The sequence below is a fragment of the Anopheles arabiensis genome, chromosome 3 (assembly GCF_016920715.1).
Source record: "Anopheles arabiensis isolate DONGOLA chromosome 3, AaraD3, whole genome shotgun sequence".
NCBI classification, from domain to species: domain Eukaryota; kingdom Metazoa; phylum Arthropoda; class Insecta; order Diptera; family Culicidae; genus Anopheles; species Anopheles arabiensis.
Genome location: NC_053518.1, coordinates 53,002,830 through 53,017,522, shown reverse-complemented (window position 1 = coordinate 53,017,522; position 14,693 = coordinate 53,002,830). Strand labels below are relative to the sequence as shown.

The following is a 14,693-nucleotide window of genomic DNA, read 5'->3' as shown; positions in this document are numbered from 1 at the left end:
GGCTACCGGGGTAGCCCGGTTGCCTGGAATATGATGTTTTTTTGGTTGCTAGTGACAGGGCTTACCAACACTTGTATGCAAAACTCTGTGGCGATATTTTTTCAACGTTCGAACCAGTAGTTTGAACTTTTTTTCCATAGGAATCCGCAATACAGGCAAAGTGGTTAGAAAAGAGGTGTCGTCATGTAGAACAATTGGGCATCGAGGCTTTAGAAAAAAGCACAAAACCAGGATCGACGGCAGTTGTGTAATATGCGACGAATGTTGCTGGTATTTGGATATGATAAATGAATTGTTTTCTTTGATAAACATTTGTTTAGCACTAAAATTTGTATAAGAAGACACCTCCTCTATATTCCACTTTGGTTCGTTCGAGTTGGATGTCTTGTTCGATTGGTGCCAGAGCACCGCTTTCATCTTGTCATATTCATATACCTTGGTCCTCTCAAAGATGTTTTTGACCACCGTATCTGCTTTATGTATTTTGGTATTCCACCACCTAATCTGCTTCAAGCACCTAGGTTTGACCCGTTCCTCAAACGCACTCCTAGAGGCAGAACTCACGAGTTTCTTCGCCAACCACATGTGAAAGTAACCTGTTTCGTCGTCTACAACTAAATTATCAATATTTAGCACGCGATTTCCTCCTTCGTGTCCTTCGCGATAATTTTTGTTGCAAATCCTCTTCGTAAGTGAATCGTATATTACACTCTGATATCAGTGGTTGTGCGAATTGTTTCTTTTGTTCATTTCCTTTGCTATTCCTTCCTCTTGTGTGAAGACATCTTTGTCCATGTGGCAATCACAAATAGTCGTAAACCGATATGATAATACCTACTAGATCTAGGAAATCAACCCTATTAGAGAGAAACAAGATGTTAAGAGCATTGCACTGCTATTTAGTTTACGCTTCCATATTGGCAGTCAGAGCTTACAACTTCCAACTGTAGACCATATGTTATTGAAACTATTATTGATTAGTTACAATGATCAAGTGCAGTGAGTGTTTGTCTTGTTAAGATTGATTTTTTTTTATCATTCATTAATTATGGTGAACATCAGAGCAAGTTAAACATGCATGGTGCCAGTGAGATTAATTGTAGTTAGGCAGATTTGACAGTTCACCAATACGTTGGTAATGTTTGTTAAAACGACATGACAGTAGCTGCCAGAAAATGGGAAAAGTACAATCAAGCAAGGATGGAATAAAAGAATACAGCAAGACTGTGTGAAGAAATTTCAAATTTAATTTTACGTCATTTGTGCCACGAATGACATTTTCTTATACCGCGAGCATAAAGTTTTTTATTTCGTTTGTGTTTTATCTTTTTCAAAGCAAAAGTTCAGTTCCTTAGACAATCCTAGAAACAATTCCCAGAAACTTGTGGTATTTAAAGATTTTGATTAGAGATCTGCAATAAGATCTGCATCGTAACATTAGAAGCTCCAACATGTCGTGATCATATTTATTCATAAATCGTAAATCATTTAGTGTGAACAAAATTTCTACAAATAGTCTCGAACAGGTTTAGCTGTACAAAAGACATCCAGCAACATGTCTTTCGATGAAACATCGGCCGATCGCAATGTGGAGATTTGGAAGATCAAAAAGCTCATTAAAAGCTTGGAAATGGCCAGAGGGTAAGGAAAATCTAACAATCGAAGCTATTATTTGGCCTGTTTCGTAACAAGCGGTCCTTTTGTTATTGCAGTAATGGAACGAGTATGATTTCTTTAATCATACCTCCTAAGGATCAAATCAGTCGCGTAAGCAAAATGCTTGCCGATGAGTTTGGAACCGCATCAAATATTAAATCCCGTGTAAACCGTCTATCTGTTCTCGGCGCAATTACGTCTGTTCAACACAGATTAAAACTATACACCAAAGTGCCTCCAAATGGATTAGTCATTTACTGTGGTACAATCGTGACTGAAGAGGGGAAGGAAAAAAAGGTTAACATCGATTTTGAACCGTTCAAACCAATCAATACCTCCCTTTATTTATGTGACAACAAATTTCACACTGAAGCACTAACTGCACTTCTGGCCGATGACAATAAGTTCGGCTTTATTGTTATGGATGGTAATGGAGCTCTGTTTGGCACGCTGCAGGTAAATCGTTTTTTTAAATGTTGTTAATAAGTAAATTAGCATTTGAGCAATTGAAAGAAACACCGGATTCATTATTGCAGGGAAACACTCGTGAGGTGCTTCATAAATTTACAGTCGACCTACCGAAAAAGCATGGGCGTGGTGGACAGTCGGCGTTGCGTTTTGCAAGATTGCGAATGGAAAAACGTCACAATTACGTACGAAAAGTAGCTGAGGTTGCAACACAACTGTTCATTACCAATGATAAACCCAACATTGCCGGATTGATTTTGGCCGGTAGTGCAGACTTTAAAACTGAGCTTAGCCAGTCTGATATGTTCGATCCAGTAAGTATATCAATTTTTTTTCCTTTTTGTGTGAAACCAAAGTTTTTTTTTTATTATTCTTTGCAGAGATTGCAATCAAAAGTTATAAAACTTGTTGATGTGTCTTATGGAGGAGAGAATGGTTTTAATCAGGCAATTGAGCTAGCAGCTGAGTCTTTACAAAATGTTAAATTTATTCAAGAAAAAAAACTTATTGGTAGATATTTTGATGAAATATCTCAGGTAAGATTAAATCTTAAACACAATTTTGATGTCTAGTAATGCATTGTACAATCGTCGTAGGATACTGGCAAATACTGCTTTGGTGTGGAAGATACTCTTAAGGCCCTGGAGTTAGGATCTGTAGAAACACTTATATGCTGGGAAAATCTGGATATTCAGCGTTACGTTTTGAAGAATCATGCTAGCGCAACGTCTACGACAGTATTACACTTAACACCCGAGCAAGAAAAGGACAAATCTCATTTCACTGATAAAGAGGTTATAACATGTCTTTACTACATTGAAATATAAATACATGTTATTTAATTAATGTTTATTTTGGTTTTAGAGTGGCGTTGAGATGGAATTAGTCGAATCGCAACCTCTGCTTGAATGGTTAGCGAACAACTATAAGTGTTTTGGGGCTACGTTGGAAATTATTACGGATAAATCACAAGAAGGTAGTCAATTTGTACGTGGTTTCGGAGGAATAGGAGGTACGTAATAACGTGTTAGTTAAAAAAAAAAAAAAAAATATATATATATATATATATATATATATATATATATATATATATATATATATATATATATATATATATATATATATATATATATATATATATATATATATATATATATATATATATATATATATATTATTGCTAACTTATTGCTACATAATCTTCTCTTCCCTTTTTCAACGCTTTCACACGGGTTTCGTATAATTATGGATTTATACTCAAAATTTATGTTTGTTCGTTTCACTATTTTTATCGATTTTACTCAGGAATTCTCCGTTATAAAGTGGATTTCCAATCCTTACAAGCAGATGAACCATTGGATGATGTTGATTTAGATGATTATTAATTTGTTTATCATTCATAGTCTATTACAAGCATACACTATATGCTCATCATAATTGCACTACGAAGAATTACAAAAGGATGTCCTTTATTTATTTATCTTATATTTTCTTTCAACGTATCGATCAATTTGGTGATCGATGCCTTATATTGGCTTTAAAGCCAAGTAATATGTCTATACATTTGTGCCATTCAGTTCTTGCTACGCGGTTTAACTCATAATTGATGGTTCAATATCAAAAATATTATATTACTGCCATTTGAGCTAAGGTAGTTTTTTTAATCTCAAAACATATTTTATTTTTTCATTTATTAGCTTGTAGTGTATTAATCATGTGAATCATTGTGATCATTACAATGTGAATGGATTGCAATTGCTGTTTTTTTTTAAATCATACAGTTTTTAGTGCATGCGTTATATGTTATTTTTTTTTACAAAAAAAGTATTACTATGTTGTTTTTTGTTACTCGTTTTGCTTCACATTCTCTATATAATGTGTTTCTTACTGTAGTAAATTTCAATATTTTTTTACATTTGGATAGCAATATCCTAATCTATGTAATATTACCTCAGGTAGCGCGGATTACGCGCGGTTTTACTTTTCATTTACGTGGATTTTGCGGAAATGAGATAATAACCTATACATTATATTTCGTTATGATTCCTTCTGTGTCAAACACCCCAGAATCGAAATCGATAAACTTGCGTTCTAAAAATTTACATTAGCACGATGGACGAAACATAATTAATCTCCAGGATTTAATTCAACTCCAGCTTTGTATATGTTACTAAACGTGATAGTGAGTGGCAGTCAAAGTGTGAATGAGCGGAATGAGAAAGCTGATTTTGTTTAAATGCAATTCGATGCAAAACATGACTTAATACATACCATTCAAAATATGACGAAGATTATGTTCTTCCATCTGTATTCCGCTTGTTTTTGACATAGCAACAGCTGATTTTCCTCAGGTGAAAATATTCGGCCTGAAGCAGCTAAACTTCCTTTAGACCACCTTATCATGATAAGCAAGGATTTGCCGAAAAGTCAACCAACACCTTGAGCGCAAAATAAACAGCTAGCTAATTCGTGAAAGAGGATTCCTACTCGTTGATACAGGGTTATTCTTAGCCAGTGCTGCAAAATGTCACTGTCAGTAGTAAAAAAAAAATCTAGCTGAAACAAAATCCATATCAGCATCACGTACTGAATTGTGATGATCAGAGGTGACACTCAAACAGTTGATGTGACCAATACATGCTTGGGGACATTTTAACAACCAACGCTCAGTCAGTCGCTTAGTTATGACTTTTTTGTTACTGTGAGTAGTTCTGCAAACCCGGTCTGGTGGTACAGTCGTCAACTCGTACGACTTAACAACATGCCCGTCATGGGTTCAAGCCTCGTATAGACCGTGCCCCCATACGTAGGACTGACTATCCTGTTATGGTAACAATAAGTCATTGAAAGCCAAGCTCACTTCACTAGTGGGGGTACAAAGGCAGGCCTTGACCGACAGCGGTTGTTGTGCCAAAGAAGAAGAAGAAGTTCTGCAAAATATCTCTGACATAATCATGACAAGGTAATATATTCAATAGAGTAAAGAATAATATGTTTCGTATTTTTTTATATTGACTTTGACGAACTTATATCAACGTTTTACAGCGAGCGTAGAGAAAATTATTTTCTAACGAAGGGTCGTACCAGCAAATCGATCGAAAAATACAAAAATTAGGTATATTTTAGTAAAAAAAAATATAATAGTAAAACTCGGTGTACTATCTCGGCCGGTAGTGTCCGAGCGGAGACAAAAAATATAAATTTGGATGGCGTTAAGGAATTTTATATTTGCATATCTCGAGAACGGGTCGACCGATCGGGATAAAGTTTGATAAGTGAGTCGGGATCAACGAATTCTTCAAAAAGCTTGTAATTCCGATTCTGATACCAGCTAACTGCAAACAAACCCGGACGACTCGGGAAGACTCCAGACTGCCCCGGCAATTCCAGACCTCTTCGGACTATTCCAATTAAGACAATCAACATGCTTTCCTCTTCTGCCCAACGAAGCAGACAAAGCCAGGGCATTCTGATTTCGTTGCATGGGACCACTCGCAAGAGTGTCATGACCATCGCGATCATCACCGCCAGACAAAATATCACAACCTAGTGATTGACCAAAAATTCGTTGAAAAAATATCACCCGTCCGATCACATAAGCTAAGCTGTTTGATAGCGTCCGATCACATGAGTTTTGTTGATAATTTCATTCAGCTCAGCTTTGTCAATCAGAGTATCAGGCATGGCCCAAGCACTCAAATGTCATCTTCGGCATATCATGAAGCGCTTTTAATGATTATCAGTAATGATTATCACCAAAAAGCGTGATGGTCTTTGTTTTGGGTAGTCACCATCGCATGATGTTCACGACATTTTGCAGCACTGTTCTTAGCCCACATCATCCACAATGCTTTCAAGTTTGAAATGCCTTCAAAGGTTCTGGCAATGAGGTCTCCTAGTTCTCGAAGGTAGTTTACTACTACTCCTCATAACGAGTTTTTCGCATAGCCAGGAAATCTAAATGCTAAACAAATACCACTCATAACCAGCAAAATGTCGCATAATGAGTAAACTCATTTGTGTTTATGGTACGCTTTTCGGTGCGGATGTGAAAGCAAGATCATGAGCGATAAACATGGATCATTTCTTTGATTCTAATTATCGCTCAGCCAATAAGAGCTTTGATCCAGTAGAACAGTGGTCTCCAACCTGTGTTCCGCGGACCACTTGTGGTCCATGGCGTTAACAGATGTTGATGTAACAGATTTTTTAAATAGAAAAGCTTATTACTATACATATCATGTAATTTTTTCCCCACAATCAATGTTACATTTTCATCAGGCATCTCTAGAATAAGATTCAAACACATTTTTGATCAAAAACTGTCAACTAATGTATGTCTTTAAAATATATGGGCCGCGGCAAATCTATTTTCAAAGCCAAGTGGTCCGCGATCCTAAAAAGGTTGGAGAGCACTGCAGTAGATGATCTCTAACTGGAGTGCTTTTAAACGGAGGTTCGCTCACTGAAGTGTTTCTTAGTTAAAAACACAAACGTCAAATCATGAAACATCCGGAGTCATCACAAATGTCCATTTTTCTCACAATATTTATTTGACCACGTTTGCTATTGCTTTACTATCTCTCAAATTGCTATTACAGGATTTTCGAGGAGTATTTCGATATGTTCAGCGAGTTGTAGTTTTGTTCAGATAAAGTACAGTGAACCTTCTCTTATTTGAGAGGGGACGGGACTGTCGAATAAGAGGGGTTTTCAAATTACAGAGGTGGAAAGTGAATGAAAGGTCCATCCAAACAAGAAAGAGACAGAACATTTAGTATGCAGCCTTAACTCTTGCTATAGGAAACTGCGAACAGGATTTCCAATTTGAGCATACATCATTCAATAACCATGGCAACACCATACACAAATAAGAGGGACACAGATTTCAGAGGTTTTCCAAATTAGAGGAACAAAAATGTACTGGAAATCAAGGGACTGTGCAAAATGTTCAAATAAGAGAGGTTTTTCAAATTGGAGAGGTGTCAAATAAGAGAGGGTTGACTGTATTGTTATGAAGTATTCGTTGACTTGTTCGGCAATACTGTAGTGTTGTCAATTGTTTTGTTTACACCCTGTGCCGCAGCGTTTATTTTTTTATTTTTAAATGTCCTAAAAGTAGCAAATAATCATTCCCCAAGCTTTTTAATGCATAAATTAGTTGAAACCAGCATATTTTTTCGAAAACCGTTACTTCACCTACTGATGAGAATGATTCAAGCTTTCGATTCGCTGCCTACTATTGAATATGTGATTTTTAGTTGGCACGTTTTTCCTTAACAAAAATTTATGATTTTTTCTCGGCAAGCCAAGAGATTTTTGTGAAATTTTCAAAATTCGGTTTTCCCATAAAACTCATGGTTTTTAATTGAACTGTCATCCAATTATCGAGCGTTCAACTAAAAAGCATGCCAACTAACAAGCGTTCAACTATTGAATTCTGACAATACTTCCGAACAATTTTACGTCTTGATGAAAGAGTGTATTATATGCCTGAACAAAACTACAACTCGCTGAACATGTCTACATAATCCTCGAAACCCCTGTATTTAGATGAACATAAATGAAAAAAGAGTAATTTATTCGTTCAAGTCAAAGCCACTGAAAACAATAAATTCATCAAATCGTCAGCGAATATTGTACGCTAGCTGGAGTTTGTTTACATCTCAATTCGTGGTCACCTACAGTACTAAGTAATCGCTTTATAAAAAACTATTGCTAGGAGAAGTGTCGTAATAATTGTATGTGTCACAAGTGTGTGGTATATGTATACGAGTGTTAAAAATGCATTTTTCCTGTATCTATTTGTTCATGAAGGCGAGAGATTCTACTACTTATTGTTGTATCGTTGTACTTTTACTGTTTATTTTTTCCTATCCGTACAATTACAATTACTATATCTTCGCAAATACCAGCAACGTCCGTACTCCGTCACGGTTCGTAGGAGAGAGCCCCGAACGCTCTCTTCCTTGCACCCACGATGCTATGCCCTCCACCCGAGCGGCACTCATCACTTCGTTCCCAGGGGCCGGCAACCTATCTTGTACTCTACAACACTTATAGCTTTCACTTGGATGACTTCAATAATGGTACATATGCGATCTGCAAGTAGATTGTAGATTTATTGGCAATGAATTAATCGACATCTTTAAATACTTATTCGTGCTAAAGAATGTTAATATTTCAAATACAATTATGATGAAACTGGCTTATTTTTGAAAAAATCTAGCAAGAAATATCTATCTGCGGAACAACAAGCCTTCTTAGACACAAATCAAAATAAAGCGTTCTAGTAATTTTAACGGTTCCTTTACATGAACAGTTCTTTGTACTCTGCAAATTTTTCTTCAATTATATATACCAAAAGCCGTGAGTTTTTAACACGTAATGTGTCAAGTGCCCGAAGGGCTCTTTCAGGGGCATATACATTTAAATTTTCTAGAAGGTAGCTAGCGTCATAGTAATGCAAAAAATTGCATTACCGAAAATGCTCTCAGTAAATTGATCGACCAAAAATCAGTAAAACATGACATTAATATTAATGTTAATACTCAAATTCAGCAAAACTTTATTACTGAACAGCTTTCGCGCAGCGTATATATTATGGAAGCAAAATTTGCTGAGTACAAAAAATGTTTCGAAAGCGATTTGGAAACCCATGTAAAATGACTAAGAGATTACATCGACTTTTGATAAACAAGTTCTAATGAGTTATAACAAGAAATTCTTAAGGTGGCACACTTGCACCAAATTTCGCCTTTCGACCAAGTTTTACTAACTAGGGAAGAAAGAAATGGCCAGGATGGATAATTGATGATTCAGGGGTGTTCAAGTCATTGTTCAATGTGTGCTGCATATTTTGTTGCTGTTCAATTCTAGCGATCTTAAAATATTTCAGTTAATATTATTGATTTTTCATGTTTGATTGTGATTCCGCGGTAGGATTTATTTAGTTCATCTAATTTCTTTTGGTACCATTCTATATACAACCCAAAATTATGTTTTTTTTAGAAAACTGCTTCGGTATCATTTTGAAACTTTTTATGAGAACCTTTAATATTAAATAATTACTATTTCTTAATAAGCATTCAAAAACAAGTGTCGTCATCGCTCGACTTTCATGATGTTTTCTCGTAGGTCTTTTCAAAAAATATAAGCTATATTTTTCTGCGCTATAACCGAGCGCTTGATAATAGCTGGTTGCAAAAATCCGCAGCTGTTCTGAACCATTCTCCTGAGTGCTTGAAAATTCCCCTATATTCTTGCAAACCACTATAACAACTTTATACTTTTTCACTAACGATTTTTTGCATTTTACCGAGTGCTTCAAGTATAGGTAGTCCTCGAGCAACGAGGATGTGGAAATAGGCAGTTTTTAAATTTTAAAGTTCTTAGAGCAAGTTGTACTGATTTCCACATGGGTTAAATGCAAAATGAACTCCCTCCTGGTCGAATTTTCTGATTCTTTCAAGATGGTTTAAAATTGTAATTTTCTAAACCCTGTATGAAGAAGTTGTTATTGTTTTTATATTTTTGAAACTCTTGGGTCTCCTTCGCCTGTGTTAAGTTGTTTAGGTAACTTAAACTTTTGCCGCTTACTATACTGGTTAGTCAAACCTGTGAGTTGTGTGCTAACCTACTACAACTACAACTTGATTATGTTATACCTTTGTTTTTTTTATAATTGTTAAATTAGGTTATTTTTTTAAAAGGTTATTATTTTTTTAAATTATTTGTGGTTCTCGGATAGAGTTTCATCAATATTAATGTTCACATTACAGGATTCCCTTAACTTTTTGTATCCGTTGCACTCTGTTAGTATTTGTTGGACTGAGATGTGTGTTCCGAAGTATTTGCAGAGTGCTGGGGATTCTTTTCATATTATTTGACTGTGAGTTAGTTTGGTATGATCAGTAAAGTAAAGTCTTGAAAGTACTTGTTGATATTTATTGTTATAAAGATCTGGCCATGGCTTGATCGTTAAGTTGAAGGAATGTAATTTGTTAGATAATTCTTTTTACCATGTTTTTGCCAAGATCGTTTTTGCATTTTGTTATTGTATCTCGACTGGATTTTATATGTATATTTTTATATATGTATAAGTTCGAGGTTCTACCATATTTTGCAAGTAGTGATGGGTCAAGTAACACTGTGCCACCACGCAGACTCAAACCAGTACAATGTGCGAGCACAATTGTACATTTTATAAAATTGTGATGTCACACTGCGCACAATTTTGATGCTCCACACAGTTTTTGTGCTCCGCACAGTTATTGTGTGCGCACAATTACACCGCGCTCTGACACCAATCGAACAAGACACCACATTTGTTTGGAATTTGATCGGTTCGAGACGATGTTTGTTTTGTTTGTCGGGGATGTTTGACGGGAAATCCTCACGTTTGTTCAACTCTGATTTGCGGGTTATACCAACGGGACACGAAGCGTAAACTCAAAAAGTTCACGCTTGATTTGTATGGTAGAGTATAAACTTCCCGTCAACAGATCATAGAGTTGTATGGCTATCCAGTTTACGCCTCGTGTGACGTCCGTATGATTTCTGGTTCGATTGATGCGAGAGCGCGGTGTAACTGTGCGCGCCCAATAGCTGTTTGGAGCACAATAACTGTGCGGAGCACAAAAAGTGTTCAAAGCACACTAACTGTGTGATAACACAGTAACTGTGCGGTAACACAGTAACTGTGCGATAACACAGTCACTGTGCGGTCGCACAGTAGCTGTGTGCGCGCACAAAAACTGTGCGGGAATACAGCTACTGTGCGACCACGCATTAAGTGGGGTACCACGGACGCCCAGCACAGTAGATTGTGCGTGGTACCACAGCACCACTTAGTGAAAAGTGCTACTTGACCCAAGTTTGTCAGCTCATACGTTTCCTGAGATTTGTATATTGCTTGGAATCCAGCATAATGTAATATTGGACCTATTGCAGATTTCTTCTATTGAAATAATATGTGGGTCTTTTGTACGTCCATGTTCCAACGCTGCCAGAATGCTTGCACTATCAGTAAAAAATATGTTTGATTTGTATTCAATACAGTCCTCTTCGGCTATTGTGCTTATTGCAATGGCATCAGCTGAGAAAATGGAGGTAACTCCAATAAAACTAAAACTCGCATTTTGTATTATTTGAGTATATCCCACAACTAGCATGCTTGGAATTAATGGAGCCGTCTGTGAATATTTTGTGTTAATTAGAATAGTTTAGATTTATATGGTCTATTTCGAGTTGATATGCTTGTGTAGGGATTGCTCTCGAGAGTTTTTGAATGGTCTAGTCTTTTTTTGGAGAGTTTTGGTTGCATGTTCGGTCTGGTAACCGAGGAATTTTTAAAATATTAGGCAATTGGAGATTTGTAATGTTATTGTATTCTGAATATGCTCCTTCAAGAAAGGATTTACCATCAAACCCCTTTTCGAGACAGTGGTAAGCTGATTCTACTTATGATGTATGTGAATGGAAGTTGACCGCTTTCGCACAGCAGAAAATTGATAGCGCTAGTTATAAACGAACCTGTAGCGTATGCAGCTGAATGGTAGATGAGAGCAATTCTTTTGTTAAATATTACTGACTGTTCGTACAGCAGTTAAGGTGACAGCCAGCATTTGATCAAGCGAAGCATGATCGTACGAGATATTTTATATTTTCGGAAGCCTAACCTTTAAACAAGACTTACGTGGGATTTAGTAGAAGCTCTGAGAAAGTTGAAATGATGTGCATTGAATGTTAGCTTGGTGCTAATAATTTCTCCTTGCACTTTGGATTTGTTTACGTTTGGAATTATTTGTTTTTCTATAGTGCTCTTTTTGTGTGGTTTGAAGTGGGTATGTTTGCAGGTGTGTAAAATTTTGCATTTATCTGGATCCACTTAAAAGCCAATTGATCTGCACCATTGATTAAATTTGACAATTTCTTTTTGTAGCTTGAGTCTTGTTTCGTATGGGGAAGAGTCTGACGAACTTGGGATTATATGTCATCTGCGTATATTAAAGGGAGTGAGTAATGTTTTGGGGGATTGATTGGAACATAGATTCGATACTTACAGGGTTTTCCAAGCCACTTCAATGTTGAAACTGGAAATTTCAATCACGTTAAATGTATGCTGAAGGCTGCACGTGTGAATTCAAGACTGAAAAGCCAGTTCAATACAAAAAGTTTTGTTTTCAAAATCGTTAAACTATTTTTCAATATCGGTATAAGCCATTTCGATCTGTCAGTTTGGCGGGCTCTCGCCACTATGGGATAGAAGGAAATGCAATACGTCAAAATGTTCAATGATTGATGGTTTGTTTTCTTTTAGCATTGAAAACGTGTTTTAACGTGCAAACAACAATTATTAAACTCATTAAAACAAATTAAAACTATTTATAGTTTTGTTCATTTGATGGTTTCTATACTGTATTCGTTGGGATGATGCAGAAAACCTCACTCACTGAACATTTTGACGTATTTAATTTCTTTCTATCCCATAGTGGCGAGAGCCCGCCAAACTGACAGATCGAAATGGCTTATACCGATATTGAAAAATAGTTTAACGATTTTGAAAACAAAACTTTTTGTATTGAACTGGCTTTTCAGACTTGAATTCTCCCGTGCAGCCTTCAGCATACATTTAACGTGATTGAAATTTTCAGTTTCAACATTGAAGTGGGTTGGAAAACCCTGTATAAGGAAAAGCAAGGGGACGAGGAATACTTATTATTGGGAGTTACGAATAGTTATGTTGAGTGACTATATAATTTTTATATTTTTGAACCTCTTGGGTCTCCTTCGCCTGTGTTAAGTTGTTTAGGTAACTTAAACCTTTGCCGCTTACTATACTGGTTAGTCAAACCTGTCCTCTGGTGAGTTGTGTGCTAACCTACTACAAAATGACTAGAACTACTAGAAAATGACAATGAACATAGCTTATTAACGTGCTGATAACACCAAACTACATTTTAAGATATTATTGTTTGAAAAGTAGGCAGCCGTTCACAAACATCATTTATGTTACTTCCAGGATGATTTGAATTTTGAATTTGCATGATGTACAAATATTTACAGGTTTATGTTCAAATTTTATAATTTTATTTTATATTTTTATTGTATACCAATAGTGAGTGTTAAAAAAGTATTGAGTTTAATTGTTTAGATTTATATTTTTTATATTCTTTCCAAACAAGATTAAAAGATCGATTGTTTATTGATAAGGTGTAATTTGCTTGTTATTTTTTTTACAGGAATACTTCGTTATAAGGTAGACTTTCAAAGCATGCAGCTGGATGAATTGGATAATGATTGTTTCGACCTGGAAGACTATTAAATAACAACAAGCTGTTTTAAAAGTGCATGATTGACTATACATGCTAATGGAATAATAGTGATGTACACCTCTTAATATCCATCTTAAAAATTAAAAATATATAAAGCAAAGGATAAATTTGTAAGATCCCGTTCGAAATTGGAGAGATTTAAAAACTTCCATAAATACACCATTCTCGCAGAAAGCGAGAAAATTAAAAAAAGTCAGTTATACGATTTATGTAGGCACGAAGTATAAATGTTTTGTTTTATTTTGCTACTCGATGCCCGTGGAAACAAGCATAGAAAATAACGTTGAGAAATATATTAATTTTTGATAAACTAATTAAAAGGTCTCGAAACTTTTCAGAAGTTCAGGGTTCAGTGTGTAGTATGTTTGATTTTGGATACGGTCACCATGTTGAATGATGATCGTACGTACACGTCACAACTGGACGTCGATTATCGCGGCAGGTCAGTGTCTTCGCTTATATGTATCGAGATAGCACAACACTTTGTTCGAAGCGGATTTATCGACACTCGATCGTCCAGGCGATCATAAAAACCCTGAAGGAGATTCCCTTACTGGAAACGTTGGAGTTTATAAGCATTACCTTGGGAAGGGGACATAACTGAACTCTTTAAATAAAAAGTCGATAGATGTTGGATGGGCATAGTCCTATCTTGACAGTCCGAACGAATCTGAATTGGTTTATTCATACTCTTCTTCTATTTGGCGTTACGTCCTACGCGGAAATGCCGGCCTATACAGGCTTTCGAGATTTAATTCATTACCACGTTGCCGGATAGTCCTTGCTACGAGGGGGGACGGTCCATAATACCATTATTATGGTCCATTATTTATACTCATAAGATGTTATGGGTTTCATACACTTGGTTATGGAATGTGTTTTTGTCCTAATTAAATGTTATTGTTATTGGTAACAATTTTAACACGTTGTCTGCCACCATACATGCCCACTGAATTGCCCCGTCAGGCCACGGAATCACTCTTTGAAACGAATGCATTTGCTTTTGCATTTTTTCTCTTTTAAATCAAATTCACCAATTCTCTTTGTTGTCTCAGTCGCTCCACAATGTCGTTTGTTGGGATAATTCCATGGAATTTCATTCTTGGAACCCCCCTCCCCTCCCTTCCCTTCCCTTTCTTTACCTCTCGCAAAAGTCGGTGACATTCCGACTCCAACGCTTTGCAACGCTTTGGTACGCGCAAAGTGGTTAAAAAGGAGGTGTCGTCATACAGA

The 14,693-nt window shown here is 36.2% G+C and overlaps 1 protein-coding gene across 5 annotated transcripts; it reads left to right on the top strand.

The window, feature by feature from the left end:
• The first annotated feature begins 527 nt into the window (after positions 1-527).
• Positions 528-13,688, top strand: LOC120900189 (eukaryotic peptide chain release factor subunit 1). 5 transcript variants are annotated; one of them, XR_005739159.1, is made up of 9 exons: positions 1,527-1,641; positions 1,713-2,112; positions 2,193-2,438; positions 2,505-2,660; positions 2,721-2,918; positions 2,989-3,136; positions 3,430-3,775; positions 8,040-8,213; positions 13,368-13,688. XR_005739159.1 is itself a non-coding variant. In XM_040306858.1 (8 exons), the coding sequence occupies exons 2-8, from the start codon at positions 1,556-1,558 to the stop codon at positions 13,448-13,450; spliced, it is 1,317 nt and encodes a 438-aa protein (XP_040162792.1). In that variant the 5' UTR covers positions 528-688; positions 1,527-1,555; the 3' UTR covers positions 13,451-13,688. The 5 variants fall into 5 exon arrangements, 3 of the variants coding, with proteins under 3 accessions (XP_040162792.1, XP_040162790.1, XP_040162791.1); XM_040306858.1 differs by lacking the exons at positions 3,430-3,775; positions 8,040-8,213 and adding an exon at positions 528-688; XM_040306856.1 differs by lacking the exons at positions 3,430-3,775; positions 8,040-8,213 and adding an exon at positions 528-688 and having other exon boundaries at positions 1,517-1,641.
• Positions 13,689-14,693: the final 1,005 nt, after the last annotated feature.

Coding starts and splice junctions, on each gene's coding strand:
- LOC120900189 (XM_040306858.1), top strand. CDS start 1,556: ATGTCTTTCGATGAAACATCGGCCGATCGCAATGTGGAGATTTGGAAG. Junction 2,919..2,988: donor CTCATTTCACTGATAAAGAG/GTTATAACATGT, acceptor TTTTGGTTTTAG/AGTGGCGTTGAGATGGAATT. Junction 3,137..13,367: donor TGGTTTCGGAGGAATAGGAG/GTACGTAATAAC, acceptor TTTTTTTTACAG/GAATACTTCGTTATAAGGTA.